Consider the following 20,479-nt stretch of genomic DNA (forward strand, 5'->3'; position numbering starts at 1 on the left):
TGAAAAATTACTTCTGTTACTTTATTGATATAGAATAATCTGGATTACCTTGAAACAGAGTTTTATATAGGGCATAAAACCCAACACCAACAATTCTTAGCTGACATTTGTGTCCAAAAGAAACCCAAGTTTGTTTTTCTTAGTGAAATTTTGTGTACAAAAGATGTTGTGGAAAAAGTTAAAAATCGGTTGGGCTTTGAGGGAAGCTTTTCTGTTGATGTAAATGGTAGAAAGGGTGGGCTAGCTTTTTTATGGAAGGATAAAACTGAGGCCCAATTGCTCAAATATTCCCAAAATCACATTGATCTTGTTGTGAATATTCTTGGAATGGTTTCATGGCGTCTCTGTGGCCTGTATGGAGAACCGAATCGGCATCTCAGGCATCACACTTGGACTCTACTTCGAACCATGGCTGGTGAATCGAATCTCCCCTGGTGCATTATTGGCGACTTCAATAACATTCTCAGCAATGAAGACAAGAAAGGTGGTCGCCCATATCCCTCCTCTTTGCTCACGGGATTTCAAGATACTGTCAATGATTGTAATCTCATTGATTTGGAGCTCAAAGGCTACCCTTACACCTGGGAACGAAGCATAGGAGCAGCTAATGCAGTAGAAATCCGTCTAGACCGAGCTATGGTTACTCAATGTTGGTTAGATGTTTTCAAAGAGGTATCCCTTACTAATCTTGGCTTCTCTTCATCTGATCATTCCCCTTTATTTTTGCTTCCTGAATTTACTGCTGCCACTATTTTTTCTTCTCCTTTTCGTTATGAAAATGCATGGCATCGAGAGCCCTTATGCCATCAAATTGTGTCTAACGTCTGGTACTCAAACCCGACTGTAGACATCATGGGAAAAATTGCAATCTGTGGTAAGCAGTTGGCTGATTGGGGTCGAAACTTGACTGGAAATTTCAAGTCTAGGCTGAAAAAAAGTAAGAAACGAATTGCTCAGTATAAACATTCTGCCACCGATTTTGATGCTGAAAATTTTATGGTAGAAAAGAACAATTATTTTGAAATCCTAGCACAGCAAGAACTCTATTGGAAACAACGCTCCAAACAGTTCTGGTTACACTCAGGGGACAAAAACAACCAATATTTCCATGCTACAGCTAGTGCTCGAAAAAGATCGAACCATATTCAACAATTGCAAGATGCTAATGGTTCTTGGCAATGTTGGAATACTGATATGGCAAAGGTGATAAATTAGTATTTTGAGGAACTATTTCAATCCACGGATTCTTTTTCTCCTCTAATTATTGATAATGTTAGAAGCTTTGTCACAATATCTCACAATGAAGCCCTCTTGCAATCGATCCTTGATGAAGAAGTAAAAGTGGCTGTGTTCTCTATGCACCCTGATAAAGCCCCTGGGCCTGATGGCATGGGTCCTGGTTTCTTTCAACACCACTGGGATATTGTTGGTTCGGATGTCACTAATTTGGTGAAAGAGTTTTTTGCAACCGAGGTTTTACCAGAAGGGCTCAATGATACCAATCTTGTTTTGATTTCTAAAAAGAAAAACTTTGTTACAATGAGCGATCTTAGACCGATATCATTGTGTAATGTTCTTTATAAGATCATTTCGAAAGTTTTAGCTAATAGAATGAGAGACTTGATTGACTGTATCATCTCTGAAACTCAAAGTGCTTTTATTCCTGGACGCTTGATATCTGATAATGTTATGGTTGCCTTTGAGGTTATGCACTATCTGAAGCGAAAAAGAAGTGGCAAGAAAGGTTTCATGGCTATGAGTAAAGCCTACGATCGAGTTGAATGGAGTTTCCTTAGAGCAATGATGGCTCGTATGGGGTTTGCTAGCAAATGGATTGAGCTTATCATGGCATGTGTCTCTACGGTTCGGTACAGAGTTGTTCATAATGGTCATGTTCTTGATCCTATCTCTCCTTCCAGAGGAATTCGTCAAGGTGACCCACTCTCTACTTACCTGTTCATTATATGTGTTGAAGGCCTCTCTGCTCTAATTCAGAAATTTGAAGCTAATAGACTCATGCAAGGTTGTAAGGTTGCTCAACGTGCGCCCCCAATAACCCACATGTTCTTCGCAGACGACAGTTATTTGTTCAGTCAAGCCACTCAAGGGGCTGCTGGTAGCATCACCAACATGCTTCAACTTTTCAAAAATGCTTCTGGTCAGAAGGTTAATTACTCCAAGTCATCCATATTTTTTAGTCCAAATACTGACATTGCTACCCGTGCATCCATCTGCTCTACTCTCCATATGTCAGAAGCTCTTGAAGGCAGCTTTTATTTAGGCCTCCCAAACATTATAGGCCGTAATAAAAATGCTGTGCTTGGATTCATAAAAAACAAGGTCATATCTCGTATCAACAGCTGGGATGGCAAGTTTTTGTCTTATGCAGGGAAAGAAATTTTACTCAAGACAGTGATCCAATCCCTGCCTACCTATGCTATGAGTGTATTCCTCCTCCCAATTGGTACTTGTAATGAGATTGAGAAACTAATGGCTAGCTTCTGGTGGAAAACTAAATCAAGTAATGGGCGCGGTATTATATGGATGTCATGGGAACGTCTAGCAACTCCCAAAGAAGAAGGTGGTATGGGATTTAGGCATCTCCATGATTTTAATCTTGTTATGCTTGCCAAACAACGTTGGAGATTATTATGTAAGCCTGATTCTCTTGCTGGTAAAGTTTACAAAGCCAAATATTTTCCACATACTGACTTTCTCTCATCCGACCTTGGGAATAACCCAAGCTTTGTGTGGCGCAGTATATGGGGTGCAAAGGACTTGGTTAAGTTAGGGGCTTCTCGGGTCATAGGAGATGGAAAAGAAACAACAATCCTGGGCTTCCCTTGGCTTCCATCTTCCAGCAATAGGTATGTCACTTCTACACATCCTGGACTCATCAACAACACTGTCAACTCCCTTCTGCAAACGAACACAAGCTGCTGGGATATTGAGGCAGTCCGTGACCTTTTTTCTCCTAAGGAAGCTGATCTAATCCTAGCCATTCCTCTTGGTATCAACTCAAGACCCGACAGTTGGGCATGGTCAGCAGATCATCAAGGCACTTACACTGTGCAAAGTGTTAGGTTTTATGCCCTAAATAAAACTCCATTTCAATGTAATCTATTTTATTCAACATCAATAAAGAAACAGAAGTACTTTTCATTCATTTGTGTATGTTTTGGTTCACTTTATCAATTGCTTGTGTATTTGATTTATAAATTCATCTTAAACCCTTTTCACATACTTGATCATGTTTATTGTGCTGCCATCACATTGGAAAGTAAACATGACTATGTGAATAAAGTTTCCTAGATTTATCAGACACAGGGTTTTACTGATATGATAATCTACAACAAGAGTTTACTTGCATTTGGAGAAATGCTATGTTCTTTGCAGAACATTGGTTAAAGTAAAGCTCAGGTTGGATGCATGGAGTATGCATCGGAAGGGACCGATATTGAACTTTGACTTAGATTTAATTAAACTTACTGTAAAATCTATTCAAGTCAATATCGCCAAGTTGATCCTAGATCAAATGTTCTTAATCCTGTTATGATTAGGCTCAATCTTGAAAGGCTATTCGTGTTCTTTGATTTGTTAGTTAAGCCTATTTTTAGGTCAGGGTGATACATACATTTTTGGAACACGGTAGTGCAATTGAGTGGGAGCGCTAGCATAAACATGGAATCTATAGCTTCTATCTGGCGAATAGTAAGCAAAGGATGATCTCCTTCGAGCTTGACCAAACAAACATAAATGGTGGAGTACTCATTTTACATAAGCTGAAATATCATTTATACGGGGTCAAGTGTTTTAAGGATAAAATACATAGTAGGGTGTTACGGTAATCTAATCCCTTTACAGTGTAGATCATTCATATAGAGGATCATTGATCACATTAGGATTATAACAATGGATAACTAATGATGCGTCTATATGGTGGAACATATAGAGCATTCTATATACTGAGAGTGCGATTCTATGTTCTATGCGTGGATTCAACGAAGAATTAATAAGTTAGTGAAGTTTAGTGCTAAATTCTTGATCTACTTATTGGAAGCTCGGTTATATAGACCCATGGTCCCCGCACTAGTTGAGATAATATTGTTTGTAAGACTCATGTAATTGGTTTTGATTAATCAATTATAATTCACAAATTAGACTATGTCTATTTCTGAAATTTTCACTAAGTAAGGGCGAAATTGTAAAGAAAGAGTTAATAGGGGCATATTTGTTAATTATGATACTTTGTATGGTTCAATTAATTAATATGATAATGATAATATTATTTAATAATTATTTATAGTTATTAAATAGTTAGAATTGACATTTAAATGGTTGAATTAGAAAATTGGCATTTTTGAAAAAATCAGATACAAAAGTGTTAAAATTGCAAAATTGCAAAAAGCAAGGCCCAAATCCACCAAGCCATGGCCGGCCACTTTTGTAGGCATTTTAAACTGATATTTTTATTATTTTAATGCCAAATAATACAAACATAACCCTAGTGGAATGCTATAAATATATAGTGAAGGCTTCAAGAAAATTACACTTCTGAATCAGAAAAACCTGAGCCTTCTCTCTCTTCCTTGGCCGCCACCCTCTCTCTCTCTTCTTCCTTCATATTTCGAACTTACCTTAGTGATTAGAGTAGTGCCCACACACAGCAAGTAATACCTCAATCATAGTGAGGAAGATCGTGAAGAAAGATCATCAACACAAAGGAGTTTCAACATCAAGGATTCAGAGAAAGAGATACAGGTTCAGATCTTGATAATACTCTGCTACAGAAAGGATACAAGGGTTAGAGATCTGAACGGAAGGAGTCATTTAATTCCGCTGCACCCAATGTAAGGTTTCTTAAACTTTATACATGTTTATTTAATCGTTTTAGAAAGTTCATATTTAGGGTGTTAATAAACATACTTGTGAGTAGATCTAAGATCCTGGTAAAATAATTCCAACAACTGGCCTCAGAGCCATGGTAATTGATTTACTTGCAAGAAATTTGGACTTTAAAACGATTGTTTGTTTGTTTTTGGATGGTATCATATTGTATTGAGTGTTATTTGATGATTGATTGGTGTTTGTAAATTTTCGTGAAAAATAATTGAATATCTGTTTCTGGAATTATTTTTATTGGATAGTATGGAAAAAATTAAGCAAGTTACTTTTTTACAGAACTCAATTTCGATTTAATTTGAATTAGTTATGATTTTTTGAAGTTTCGAAAAAATCGGAGGTGTACTGAAACCTGCATGCGCGCGCGGAAATCATGCACGACATGATTCCGCCGCACAAACTCGCCCAGATCCCACCCTTGCGCGCGCGGACGAGTATGCACAGCATCCCGTCCGTACAGCTCGCAATTTTTTCGTTTTTCTTCGTTTTTTCATGCTTTTTCATGGAATTAACTTCCGATTTTTTGTGTAGTTCTGTATTTATACTATTACTATTCCTAATTCAATTCTAATTATCATTTTGAATTAATTTAATATTTTTTAAATTTAATTCAAGATATTAGTGTAATTTGAATTTAAAAATAGTTAGTATCTATCTTTTTTGCTTAATAATCTATCTTATTTTTAAATTTGATTATATCTTATCTTATTTTTAAATTTAAGGTCAGATTTAAAATATTTTAAATTAAATATTTTTTAAATAATTTGACCTTATTTAAATTTAAAATAAGATAACTATAATCATGTAATTTTAAAAAGATGTAAGATATTTTGCTAACTTTTAAATTTTGTTATTTTATTTATTTAAATTACATTTAAAATCTGAAAAGATATTCATTTATCTTTTCTAATTTTTTATTTAATTTTTATTTATAAAATAACATTTAAATTTTAAAAGTAGTTAGCAAATTTTGAAATGATATTTAGGTTGGTTGAAACCTAATTTTTCAAAATTGTAGGTTTAATTTTAATTTTAAATTTTTTTAAATTTTTTCGAATTTTTCAATTTTTTTTTTAAATTTTCGAATTTTTTTTAATTAATTATTTTCGAAATTAATTATTTAATTTAAAATTAAATAAATCCTACATCCAACTATCCAACTAACCTTGTTGCAGGAGTATGTGTTTTAGTTTCTGTGTAAGTTTTCAAAACCTATTATTACTTGATTGCAAATAGCCATGGTTACTTTTTGCCAGATCTAATGATCTTATGGCTCCCTTGGTCAAGATAATAATTTGTAACAGGTATATTTACAATCTTCTTTCATCTGTGTATGACCTAGCAACATGATAGGACCCATCCAAAGTGTGCCTGTGTGAGCCTATGTGTTTAATTTCATTATAGATGCATATAGGTTAATGTTGTTAAATAAATTATCATAGTTCTTGATAGATTTTATTTAGGCCCATTTAGTTTTGGGATTTTAATTAATAACAGTTGTTCATTTTAAGGTTAAATTTCTCTCTTTTGGGCCTTGTGTGAGAGTTGGGAGCCGTAGAAGTGGGTACGACATACTGAACCCAGCACCCCCTCACATGAACCACCCCAATTGTGAAGGCCCATTTGCCTGATTTGAATGACTGTACTAGGTTAATTACACTAGTTTAACCTAATAAAATTGATTAGCAACATAATTAATTTCATTTATTTTGAAATTAATTTAAGAAAACCATAGTTTAAAGAATTTTATATTCTAAGCTAAACTATATGTATTTTCTTGTATTTAATTAAATATAGAATTATAACCATCTAGATTCTTTCTGAAGCTTAATTTAAATTTTTCATTAAATATTCCTATTTAAGTTGATATTTAGTTATCTACAACTAACCAACTTAAATATGAATATCTTTTGGATTTAAAATTTTAAAATTAAGTTGAGGAATTTTAGGCATTGGTTATTAAGTTTCTTTAGATATTTTTTAAGTTAATATCTTTTCGAATATTAACTTAAAATGGAATATTTTAGATATTTTTTAGGTTAATATATTTTCGAATATTAACTTAAAATAGAATATCTTCAAATTAAGTGGTTACAACTTAATTTTAAATTTAATTAAATCTGATTTGAAAGATATTTAAGTTGATTTTTTAGATTCTTCTAAAACAACTTAAACAAGATATTTTCAAATTTGTTCCATTTAAATATGCGAATTTATTTTTCGAATTTAATTAATAATTGAAAATTAATTAAAGTTGATTTTTTATTTAAACCAACTTTGATTTGTAATTTTTCATTATTATATTATGGAACTTGTTCGATATTTATTTGAATTTATTTTTCAAATTAAATAATAATTGAAAATTAATTAAAGTTATTTTTTTATTTAAACCAACTTTAATTTGTAATTTTTCATTATTATAATATCGAATATTATGATTATACAAAATACATATATATATATATATTTTTAAATAATGAGCTTTTAATCAAAAGATATTCGATCTTCATTGTTGGTCTTACAATAGTTAAACTTTTTCAATATAACCTCGAGATGCTAGACTTCGTCCCCCTATGGATGGTTATTCGTTGAACACTTTTAACACCGTAAGATTTCAGTTAATAAGTGTTTTGTGAGTTTTCGTCTCTATTTAGACTCTCCCCTACGGTGACTACTTAGAGATAAACTCATAAAACATGAAACAATGGTGGAAGCTTATAAAATGAGAATAACCTTGACTCTCGCCTACCGGGACAACGTTGGAGATTCTCATTTTGATCGAATAAAAGGTTGCTAAAATGTTTAATTTTAGATGAGCTGACAACTCTATTCAACTAATGTTATCTTTGACTCTCGCCTACCGGGACACTGTATTTCATTATGTTAGAAACCTTGGAAAATAAACTATGTTAGATTTAGTATTTCTATAACATATGTCATTACTTGTTATTTTCTGAACTTGTGTATGAATTTTGAACCAAAACCTTACTTCTGTTTTATTGATGTGTTGTAGTGTCTATAATCCTCTTCCCATTCCACTCCTAGTTAATATCTTAGCAATTGAACTTGAAGTTATAAACTCCTTGTCAGAGTAATACTTCACATATGCTCATGATGGACTTTAAATTCCAGAAAGCAGGTAAGCTGGGAATTGTTCACTCTGAAGAGCAAATATAGTTCATAACTCCATAAATCCTACTACTTCAAGCTTAGTTGAGAAGATAAGAGAAAGTGATTCCACTTCCTCAAGTTATACTTCACAACAAAATGAACTAGCAAGAACAACAATTAACAAACAAATAAGCAGTATTGCTTTAGTCTTCGAATCATGTGTGTTAGAGAATAATAAATCCATTTGGATTCTTGATTCTGGGTTACAAACCATGTCAGTTGTTCATTGCAATTGCTTGAGAATTGGAATTATTTGAAATCCGGAGAGTTGAAACTTAAAGTTGGTAATGGCGAAATGGTTTCGGTTAGAGCTAGAGGAAAAGCCAAACTCAAGTTTCAAAACAGAATTTTGGAATTAGACAATGTCTTATACATTCCAAATTTCAGTAGAAACTTGGTTTCTGTTTCATGCTTACAATTGCAACAATACAAATTAGATTTTTCGAATTCTGGTTCTACCATTTCTCGAAATGACATTCAGATTTGTGTTGCATCCATGGAACAGGGGCTTTATGTTCTTAGACCAGAAACACCATTAGCCCTACATAACAAACTGTTTAAAGTAGCTAAACCTAGAAACCACAAAAAGCAAAAGATCGTTGATGATAATGAAACATATCTATGGCATTTACGTTTGGGTCACATTGGCTATGACAGACTAAACAGGCTAACCAAAGACAGTCCATTGAAAAATGTCGTCTTAGGTGAATTACCTGTTTGCGAATCTTGCCTAGAAGGAAAGATGACCAAACGTTCTTTCTCTGCAAAGGGAGAGCGTGCCAAACAACCCCTAGGGTTAGTGCATTCCGATGTCTGCGGACCTTTGAATGTCAAAGCCCGAGGTGGTTATGAGTACTTTGTCACTTTCATTGACGATTACTCTAGATATGGACATATTTACCTTATGCATAAGAAATCTGAAACATTTGCAAAGTTTCAAGAATTTCATGCTTTGGCCCAAAACCAATTAGGTAAATCATTAAAGATCTTGCGAACTGATAGGGGTGGAGAACATATGGATATGCAGTTCAAAGATCATTTAATTGAACTTGGAATTGAATCCCAATTAACCGCCCCTAGCACTCCACAGCAAAATGGAGTTGCAGAAAGACGGAATTGCACGCTTTTGGAAATGGTTAGGTCCATGCTTAGTTTCTCAACTCTACCTACGTCCTTCTGGGGATATGCAATTCAGATGGCAACCGACATTTTAAATGTTGTTCCATCTAAATCAATCCCTAAGACACCCTTAGAACTCTGGATTGGTCGTACACCTAGTTTACGCCATTACAGAATCAGGGGGTGCCCTGCTCATGTCTTAAGAAAGAAAGACGACAAACTTGAGTCACGAACTAAAGTTTGCATGTTTGTCGGTAATTCTAAAGAGACTAGGGGTGGACTATTTTATAGTCGCAAGGATGATAAAGTGTTTGTTTCTACAAATGCCACTTTCCTTGAAGATGACTATATTAAGAATTTCAAATCACAAAGTAAAGTAGTGTTGGAGGAAATGCTTTCAGATATAAGTCCTTCCAATGTTCTGTCCTCTTCCACTCGTGAAGAAGACAATCCCACTCCCTCAGTTGAACAAACTGAGAAATCTACTACTAAAGTTTCTGTTTAGAAGACCACCATACCTCGTCGTAGTGGGAGGGTTTCAACAAAACCTGCTCGTTATGGCTTGGATGGTGAAATCAATATGGTCGTAGGTGACGGTATTGATGACGATCCATTAACCTATAAACAGGCAATGGCTAGTCCGCAACGGAAACGATGGTCAACCGGCATGGATTCAGAAATGGATTCCATGAAAAAGAACAAAGTCTAGGAATATGTAGACGCACCTGACGACTATCATCCGATAGGATGCAAGTGGGTTTACAAGAAGAAAAGAGGAGCTGGAGGCGAAGTCGAAATTTTCAAAGCTAGACTTGTAGCCAAGGGTTATACCCAAAGAGAAGGCGTGGACTATGAGGAAACTTTTAGCCCTGTTGCCATGCTCAAATCCATCTGAATTCTTCTCTCCATAGCTACTGCTTTCGATTATGAAATCTGGCAAATGGATGTCAAGACTGCCTTCCTTAATGGGGTACTTGAAGAAACCATCTATATGGAGCAACCAGAAGGTTATGTTCTTCCTAGGCAGGAAAAGAAAGTTTGCAAATTAAACAGGTTTATCTATGGACTTAAGCAAGCTTCTTCCTCATAGAACAAAAGGTTTGATGAAATCATCAAGACCTACGGCTTTCTTCAGAATGAAGATGAACCTTGTGTTTACCAACTCAAGGAAGATCAAATAGTAATATTCCTGGTCCTTTATGTTGATGACATTTTGATTATTGGAAACAATGTCAAGAAAATGACTCACATCAAGGAATGGCTCAACACTCAATTCGATATGAAAGATTTGGGTGAAGCAGCCTATGTTCTTGGTATTCAGATTATTAGAAACCGGAAGAACAGATCTCTTACTCTCTCTCAAACAACCTACATAGACAAAGTCTTAGAGAGATTCTCCATGAACAACACCAATGGGGCAAACATGCCTTCTAGATATGGTATTGGTCTATCTAAGGAACAGTCTCCAACCGATCCTCAAGAGATAGAGGACATGGCGAAAATTCCCTATGCCTCTGCAGTTGGAAGTCTAATGTATGCAATGTTATGCACTAGACCTGACATCTGTTATGCTGTCGGAATCGTGAGCAGGTATCAGTCTAATCTAGGACATGAACATTGGAATGCAGTTAAGTATATTCTGAAATACTTGAAGAGTACAAGGAATCTTGTGTTAGTCTACAAGGGTGGTGCTTTAAATCCCATAGGCTACACTGATTCAGATTTCCAGGCAAGTCTTGAAGACAGGAAATCTACATCTGGGATGGTGCTTACTCTTGGGGGTGGAGCAGTGGTTTGGAGAAGTGCTAAATAAACCGCGATATCGGACTCAACTATGGAAGCTGAATACATAGCGACGTAGAAGCTGCTAAAGAACTTGTCTGGCTAAGAAAGTTCTTCACCAGTATAGGTGTTGTTCCTGGAATGGAAAAGCCTCTGGTCTTACTTTGTGATAACAATGGAGCAATAACAAACAGTAAAGAACCTCGAAGCCACAAGAGAAGCAAACACATTGAAAGGAAGTATCACATTATCAGAGAATACGTGGCAAGAGGGGATGTACTAGTTGAGAAAGTTGACACAGAGGACAACCTAGTTGATCCATTTACCAAAGTCCTGGCCGTGACAGCCTTTGAAAAGCACCGTCAGAATTTAGGATTAATTGATATGTACTAATTAGTTTTATATTAGTGCAAGTGAGAGTTTGTTAGGTTTTATGCCCTAAATAAAACTCCGTTTCAATGTAATCTATTTTATTCAACATCAATAAAGAAACAGAAGTACTTTTCATTCATTTGTGTATGTTTTGGTTCACTTTATCAATTCCTTGTCTATTTGATTTATAAATTCATCTTAAACCCTTTTCACATACTTGATCATGTTTATTGTGCTGTCATCACATTGGAAAGTAAACATGACTATGTGAATAAAGTTTCCTAGATTTATCAGACACAGGGTTTTACTGATATGATAATCTACAACAAGAGTTTACTTGCATTTGGAGAAATGCTATGTTCTTTCCAGAACATTGGTTAAAGTAAAGCTCAGGTTGGATGCATCTCAGGTTGGATGCATGGAGTATGCATCGGAAGGGACCGATATTGAACTTTGACTTAGATTTAATTAAACTTACTATAAAATCTATTCAAGTCAATATCGCCAAGTTGATCCAAGATCAAATGTTCTTAATCCTGTTATGATTAGGCTCAATCTTGAAAGGCTATTCATGTTCTTTGATTTGTTAGTTAAGCCTACTTTTAGGTCAGGGTGATACGTACATTTTGGGAACACGGTAGTGCAATTGAGTGGGAGCGCTAGCATAAACATGGAATCTATAGCTTCTATCTGGCAAATAGTAAGCAAAGGATGATCTCCTTCGAGCTTGACCAAACGAACATAAATGGTGGAGTACTCATTTCACATAAGCTGAAATATCATTTATACGGGGTCAAGTGTTTTAAGGATAAAATACATAGTGTGGTGTTACGGTAATCTAATCCCTTTACAGTGTAGATCATTCATATAGAGGATCATTGATCACATTAGGATTATAACAATGGATAACTAATGATGCGTCTATATGGTGGAACATATAGATCATTCTATATACTGAGAGTGCAATTCTAAGTTATATGCGTGGATTCAACGAAGAGTTAATAAGTTAGTGAATTTTAGTGCTAAATTCTTGATCTACTTATTGGAAGCTCGGTTATATAGACCCATGGTCCCCGCACTAGTTGAGATAATATTGTTTGTAAGACTCATGTAATTGGTTTTGATTAAATTTATTATAATTCACAAATTAGACTATGTCTATTTGTGAAATTTTCACTAAGTAAGGGCGAAATTGTAAAGAAAGAGTTAACAGGGGCATATTTGTTAATTATGATACTTTGTATGGTTCAATTAATAAATATGATAAATGACAATATTATTTAATAATTATTTATAGTTATTAAATAGTTAGAATTAGCATTTAAATGGTTGAATTAGAAAATTGGCATTTTTGAGAAAATCAGATACAAAAGTGTTAAAATTGCAAAATTACAAAAAGCAAGGCCCAAATCCACCAAGCCATGGCCGGCCACTTTTGTAGGGATTTTAAACTGATATTTTCATTATTTTAAAGCCAAATAATTCAAACCTAACCCTAGTAGAATGCTATAAATAGATAGTGAAGGCTTCAAGAAAATTACACTTCTGAATCAGAAAAACCTGAGCCTTCTCTCTCTTCCTTGGCCGCCGCCCTCTCTCTCTTCTTCCTTCATATTTCGAACTTACCTTAGTGATTAGAGTAGTGCCCACACACAGCAAGCAATACCTCAATCATAGTGAGGAAGATCGTGAAGAAAGATCATTAGCAAAGGAGTTTCAGCATCATGGATTCAGAGAAAGAGATCCAGGTTCAGATCTTGATAATACTCTGCTACAGAAAGGATACAAGGGTTAGAGATCTGAACGGAAGGAGTCATTTAATTCTGCTGCACCCAATGTAAGGTTTCTTAAACTTTATACGTGTTTATTTCATTGTTTTAGAAAGTTCATATTTAGGGTGTTAATAAACATACTTGTGAGTAGATCTAAGATCCTGGTAAATTAATTCCAACACAAAGTGCTTACCAGCTGCTACAGAAACAAAAACCAGTCGAAGTTCGGCCAAATAACTCTTGTTTTTGGCGAAAATTCTGGCACCTGAAACTACCTCCCAAGGTCTTGAATTTATTGTGGCGAGCCATTACAGGTTCACTCCCAACTTGTGTCAACCTCGTCACGAAACATGTTCCAATCTCCCCTCAATGTCCGGTCTGCCAGGCTACTGCAGAAACCGCATCACATGCACTTCTCACTTGCCATTTTGCCCGATCTTGCTGGACTGTTTTTGGCGTGCCTATCGTGATGGATATGTCCGTTTCTTTTGGCCACTAGTTTGAGCAGTTGCAGAACACACAGGACAATGATTTCATTTGCCGAGCTGCAACTCTCTGTTGGGCTTTGTGGAAGGCCAGAAACAACGTTGTCTGGAACAAACTCTCTTCAACTGTGAAGGAAGTTATGTCTACATCTTCAATTACTCTTGAACACTGGAGGAAAGCTCAAGATAAAAGTGCTCTATTATCACTATCGTTTGAAAATAATGATGATGGGGCTGAGCTATGGACACCACCTGTAACTAATAACCTCAAGATTAATGTAGATGCGACACTCTTCCCAAATGACAACTCATATGGCTACGGTCTAGTTGCAAGAGATCACTTTGGCAAGTTCATTGAGGCCAAAACTAGCCAATTTTCTGGTAGCTATCCGGCTGAAGTGGTTGAAGACTTGGGGATAAAAGAAGCTCTAAGCTGGATAAAAGGAAAATCTTGGGACAATGTGGAGCTTGAATCGGACAGTCTTTTATCTGTGCAAGCAATAAGAAGTAACCAAAAGATGTCCTCTACTTTTGGAATAGTTATAGAAGATTGTCGCTGTTGGGTTTTATGCCCTAAATAAAACTCTTTACAATCTGATTAGTTATCAATATAAGAAATTTGAAGTGATTTATGTTTGCATGAATTCTACATGCTAATGGTTTAATATGTTTATTACATTTACACACAGAATCAGTTAAATCCAGATGATATGTTTATTCACAATTACAGTATCGTCAACACAGTGGAATGTGATTGTGATCATATGAATCAAAAGTCTTGGTCCCTGTTTCATCAGTGTTATTGGATTTACACTAATGTGATAATCAGCGATGATGTGTACTTACACTTGGAGTAAGTGTTATGTTCTTTCCAGGACATTAGTAAAGTATACTAGTATCGAATGTATGGAGTATACATTGGACTGGACCGATATTGCAACTAAGTTAAGATATTACAAACTTACCGTTATATATATCTTTCCAAGTCAATATCAGTAGTTGATCTTAAGATTAAAAGAATCTAAATCCTGATATGCTTAGGCTCAACTCAGGAGTACTATTCATGTTCTTTGATTTATTAGTTAAGCCTACTTTTAGGTCAGGGTGATACGTATATTTTGGGAACATGATAGTACGATTGAGTGGGAGTGCTGAACATAAATATGGAATCTATAGCTTCTACTGGTGTATAGAAGTCAAGTGATGATTCCCTTCGAGCTTAGCAAATAGAAGTAAATGGATGAGCTCTTGTTTAACTGACTAATTATTAGATCACTAAACACCATTTACAGGTAGCTAAGTGTTTTAAGGGGCAAAATACATTGAGGGGTGAGAACGGTAAAGAAATCCCATCTTGATGTAGATCATCTATATAGAGGATCTTTAAATCACAATAAGATTATAACAATGGTTAAATGAGATAGCATATTGATATCGTGGAACATATAATATGCTCTATATAAGTCTGAGAGTGCAATTCTAAGTTCTAAGAGTGGATTCAACGAAGAATTAATAAGTAGGAATTTACTTCGTAAATTTGGTTCACTTATTGGAAGCTCAGCACATAGATCCATGGTACCCATTCTAGTTGAGAACATTCTGCTTGTAAGACTCATTAATTGATTCGTGATTGATCAATTATAATTCTAAAGTTACACTGTGTCTATTTTTATGAATTTTCACTAAGCATGGGTGAAATTGTAAAGAAAAGAGATTCTAAGTTTATTTATTTATTAATGGACTTTATATGTCTAGTTAATAATTAAATTAAATGACAATATTATTTAATAATCTATTTTAGTTATTAAATAATTAGTTTTGGCATTTAAAAGGTTAGAATTGGAAAATTAGCGTTTTTGAGAAAATAGAAATAAAATTTGTTAAAACTGCAAAATCAAGTGGGGCCCACTAACACACCATGGCCGACCACTATTTGTGGAGTTTCAAATTGATTTTTTCATTATTTTAATGCCAAATAATTCCTAACCTAAACCTAGTAGTTGCCTATAAATAGAAAGTGATGGCTCAGTCAAAAACACATCTTTGAATAACATCTTCTGACAGAAATTTCTCTCTTCAGAAAACTGAGCCTTCCCCATTTTCTATACCTGGCCGAAATCATCCTTCTCTTTTCTCTTCATCAATTTCTTGACCCTACTGAAAGAGTGAGTGCCCACACACAGCAAGTAGTAACTCAATCATAGATTGGAAGACTGTGAAGGAACAAACTTGAAGAAGAAGGACATTCGAGCTCAGATCTTGATTATACTCTGCTACAGAAAGGATACGAGGGTTAGAGATCTGAGTGGAAGGAGACATTAATTCCGCTGCATCAATGTAAGGTTTTCTTAACTTTATATGTGTTTAATTTATCGTTTTAGAAAGTTCATATATAGGGTGTTTAAACAACATACTTGTGAGTAGATCTAAGATCCTGGTAAAATAAATTCCAACAGTCGCTTGTTGTTATTGTCTTTTAATAATGTTAAGATACGATTTGTTAAACGATCAGCAAATCGAGTTGCTCATGCTATTGCAAGGCAGTCTCGATTTATCTCTAGTGGTTGCATTTTAGAACAAGATATTTGGCCCAATTTGAGGGATATCTTGTTTTCTGAATACTCTTGATTTAATGAAGTTGATATTTCATTCAAAAAAAAAATGTCTAACTCTATTTTGTTGTGTATTAATTAACTTTACTGTGCTTTTAACATAATTTCCCAATAAAAAAATGTAAATTTTAATAAAAAAGAATTGTATTGTGTCATAAGGATTTTTGAGGCCCTGTTCTAATCTTAAAATTTGGGCCCTTAAAAAAATACAATAAAAAACTAATAATATTTTCAAATATTATTATATTACGATTATATAATTTACAATATTAAACACCAAAAAATTTAAACTATTTTATTAAAATTATTATTTATCCTCTTACAACTTTAAGCTAACATTAACCTTCTACTTAAAATTCATAATTTTTTTCTCTTAATTTTTAACTTTTGATAGCTAATTGAAAAGAATTATATATAAGATAAAAAAAATATCTTTGGAATGAATAGAATATGTATTTTTAAAAAATTAATGAATAGACCAGGATGCACATGCTTATAGCCGGCCCTGCATATGAATAGACACCCATAAAAAATTACATCTGTTCTAAAAGTTGTCATTAAGCATAGGGAAATTTGATTTTCTATACTTATATATACTTAATATTTTATCTCTAAACTAATACATATCACCATTGAAAATATATGACCACTTTATCTAAAACCCAAAAATACCCCTCTCAAATTTCCCATACTCTTTTTAGTGCAAAAACATAAAAAAAAAAATGGTAGTCCGATGGGGTCTGATGGTCACCTGGTGCTACTTTTTTAAAGTACAAAAAAAAAAAAAAAAAAAAATTGGTAGTATATCTAGTCCGATGGGGTCCGATGGTGGTCCGATGGTCACCTGATGCTATTTTTTTATGTATTAAAAAAACAAATTAGTAGCAGATATGGTCCGATGGATCCGATGGTGGTCAGATATGGGGTCCGATTGTGTCCGATGTGGGGTCCGATGGGAGTCCGATTGTGTAAATGGGGGTGATGTAAATGGGAGTATTTTAGGAATATCATAAAAATTGTCATATCCTACAAATATTAGTTATTATTTGTTTAGGAATTTTTTTTTAACCAAATGTAAGCATAAAAAATCAAATTTTCCTAAGCATATCAATACTGGTAACAATATACAATAGAAAGAGAGGTATATTATCTTTACTAAAATTAAATTAGATTTTTATTGATCCAACCTATGAATTTCTAGAAGAAAGAATGTACTCTCTAAAGGGTTTGTAATTTGTATCAACAATGATTATGATTTTTGCCAATTACAGTATCAATCTATCTAATATGATTCCATTATCTCCTGACTTCCATTCCGCATTTTCCCTTTCTATTAAGAATTCATGTATCAATCTCATTTAGCAAATTGGTCACACTCACTATTATAAAAAATTTCTCACTCCGGCAGTCTTCTACTTTTTTTTAGTAATTTTTATGTGTAAAATTACTTTTTGTTTAATTTTACCTTTATAGTATCAATGACCAAATGAGTAAAATATTTATCATGAGTTGTTGTGGTTTGCTATCTTTAATCATCTACGAGTGGGGAGTTTCCGTTTTCTTCGATCGTCATCGATAGCGAGTGGGGAATTTCCGTCTTCTTCGGGTTAGGTTACGGCTACGGCTAACGGCTACGTCTTCTTCGAGTGGGGAGTTTCGATAGCGAGTGGGCGACTACGACTTAGGCTTCAACTTCAACAGAGTATAAAATACGATATAGAGAGAGAGATGACTATCATGATTTCTTTTTTAGAATATTAAATGCTAACTAACGATTTAGTGGATAGAGATGGATATTTATTTATTTATTTATTTATTTTTGAGAGAGAGAGAGAGAGAGAGAGAGAGAGAGAGAGAGAGAGAGAGAGAGAGAGAGAGAGAGAGAGAGAGAGAGAGAGAGAGAGAGAGAGAGAGAGAGAGCAGCGATGCCCTTAAGGCAAGAGGAGAGCAGCTAGATTACATGGGTCATCTCCAGTCCAGCAACTTCATCTAACTTCAAAGCTAATTTTGCAAGTTTGTGAGCAAAAGTATTAGCGGTGTGATTGACATGAGTGATTGAGCCATTGGGGAAATGAGATAAAGCTGATTTAATTTGCTTGATGAGGTCTCCAAATAGGGAGATGTCTTCTTTAGTAGCTGCTAAAGCGTCTGTAACCGTTTTGCAATCAGTTTCAATTTGATGTAGAGGGAAGCATGTTGGAAATATTTTACCAGGATCTTAAATTTACTAACAAGTATGTTGTTTAACATCCTAAATATGAACTTCAAAAACGATAATAAATAAACACATATAAAGTATGAGAAACCTTACAGTGATTGCAGCGGAATGTAATGTCTCCTTCCACTCAGATCTCTAACCCTTGTATCTTTTCTGTCGCAGAGTATCACCAAGATCTGAGCCCGAATGTCCTTCTGTTGAATCTGGATTCTTCACGATCTTCCACACTATGATTGAGGTACCACTTGATGTGTGTGGGCACTCACTCTATCACTCAAGGGGTTCGGTTTCAATAGTGAAGAAGAGAGAGGAAGAGTGGCGGCTAGGTTTATGGTAGAAGGCACTCAGGTTTTCTCTGAAGGAATTAAGATGCATCATCTTTTTCCTGAAGCCATCACTACCTATTTATAGGATGCCACCTAGGGTTAGGTTAGAATTATTCGGCATTAAAATAATGAAAAAATAAATGATAAAAGCCTATACTAGTGGCCGGCCTGGGCTTTGGATATTGGGCCCCACTTTTGCAGTTTTGCTATTTTATCATTTCTACATCTCATTTTCTCAAAAATGCCAATTTTCAAATTCAACCATTTAAATGCCAATTCCAACTATTTAATAACTGAAATTAATTATTAAATAATATTTTCATTTAATATATTTATTAATTAGACTAACCAAAGTCTCTTAATTAACAAATGTACCCTAGAAACTCTTTCTTCACAATTTTGCCCTTGCTTAGTGAAAATTCACAAACTAGACATAGTCTAATTTTAGAATTATAATTGATTAATCAATATCAATTAACTGAGTCTTACAAGTAGTATTGTCTCAACTAGTATGGGGACCATGGGCCTATATATCTGAGCTTCCAATAAGCAGACCAAGAACTTACCAAGTAAATTCACTGACTTATTAATTCCTCATTGCATCCACGCATAGAACTCAGAATTGCACTCTCAGCTATATAGAACGCTCTATATGTTCCACCATATAGATACGCTATTAATTATCCATTATTATAATCCCAATTTGATCAATGATCCTCTATAGATGATTTACATTGTATAGGGATTAAATTACCGTTACACCCTTCAATGTATTTTATCCTTAAAACACTTAGCCCCATATAAATGATATTTCAGCGAAGTGAAATGAGTACTCAACCATTTATCTCTATTTAGCCAAGCTCGAAGGAAATCATCATTTCACTTACTATTTGCTAGATAGAAGCTATAGATTCTATATCTATGTTTAGCGCTCCCACTTAATTGCACTACCATGTTCCTAAAATGTACGTATCACCCTGACCCAAAAGTAGGCTTAACTAACAAATCAAAGAACATGTGTAATACTCATAAGATTGAACCTAACCATATCAGGATTAAGATCATTTGATCTATCATCAACTAGGTGATATTGAATTGAACAGATATTACGACAAGTTTAATATATCTGAATCAAAGTTCAATATCGGTCCCTTCCGATGCATACTCCATGCATCCAATGCAAGCTTTACTTTGACCAATGCTCTGGAAAGAACATAACACTTATCCAAGGTGCAAGTAAACTATGTTGTAGATTGTCATATCAGTTAAACCCTGTGTACTGATAAATCTAGGAATATATCTTTAATCACATTATCTTGATTACTTTCCACTGTGCTGACAACACAACAAACAAGAACATAAATGTGAAAAGGGTTTGGATGAATTTATAAATCAAATAAACAAGTAAATGATAACATGAACCAAATGACACACAAATGAGTGAAAAATACTTTTGTTTCGTTATTGATATTGAATAATAGAGATTACATTGAAATGGAGTTTTATTTAGGGCATAAAACCCAACACACTACCACTTGCACTAATATAAAACTAATCAGTACATATCAATTAATCCTAAATTCTGACGGTGCTTTTCGAATGCAGTTCCTGCCAAGACCTTGGTGAATGGATCAGCTAGGTTGTCCTCTGCGTCCACTTTCTCCACCAGTACATCCCCTCTTGCCACATATTCTCTGATGATGTGATATTTCCTTTCTAT

General features: G+C 34.5%; 1 protein-coding gene across 1 annotated transcript; it reads left to right on the top strand.

Moving 5' to 3' along the window:
* Positions 1-327: 327 nt before the first annotated feature.
* LOC115696684 (uncharacterized) lies at positions 328-14,184 on the top strand. The gene is made up of 3 exons (XM_030623574.1): positions 328-1,168; positions 1,307-3,078; positions 13,618-14,184. Exons 1-3 carry the CDS (start codon positions 328-330, stop codon positions 14,182-14,184), a joined length of 3,180 nt encoding a protein of 1,059 aa, XP_030479434.1.
* Positions 14,185-20,479: the final 6,295 nt, after the last annotated feature.

The sequence above is a fragment of the Cannabis sativa genome, chromosome 7 (assembly GCF_029168945.1).
Source record: "Cannabis sativa cultivar Pink pepper isolate KNU-18-1 chromosome 7, ASM2916894v1, whole genome shotgun sequence".
NCBI classification, from domain to species: Eukaryota; Viridiplantae; Streptophyta; class Magnoliopsida; order Rosales; family Cannabaceae; genus Cannabis; species Cannabis sativa.

What these genes read in the sequence shown, in the direction of transcription:
- LOC115696684 (XM_030623574.1), top strand. Translation starts at nt 328, where the DNA reads ATGGTTTCATGGCGTCTCTGTGGCCTGTATGGAGAACCGAATCGGCAT. An exon ending in ACAATTGCAAGATGCTAATG is followed by an intron (nt 1,169 to 1,306) that starts GTTCTTGGCAAT and finishes CTCACAATGAAG; the next exon opens with CCCTCTTGCAATCGATCCTT. An exon ending in GCACTTACACTGTGCAAAGT is followed by an intron (nt 3,079 to 13,617) that starts GTTAGGTTTTAT and finishes TTTGGCCACTAG; the next exon opens with TTTGAGCAGTTGCAGAACAC.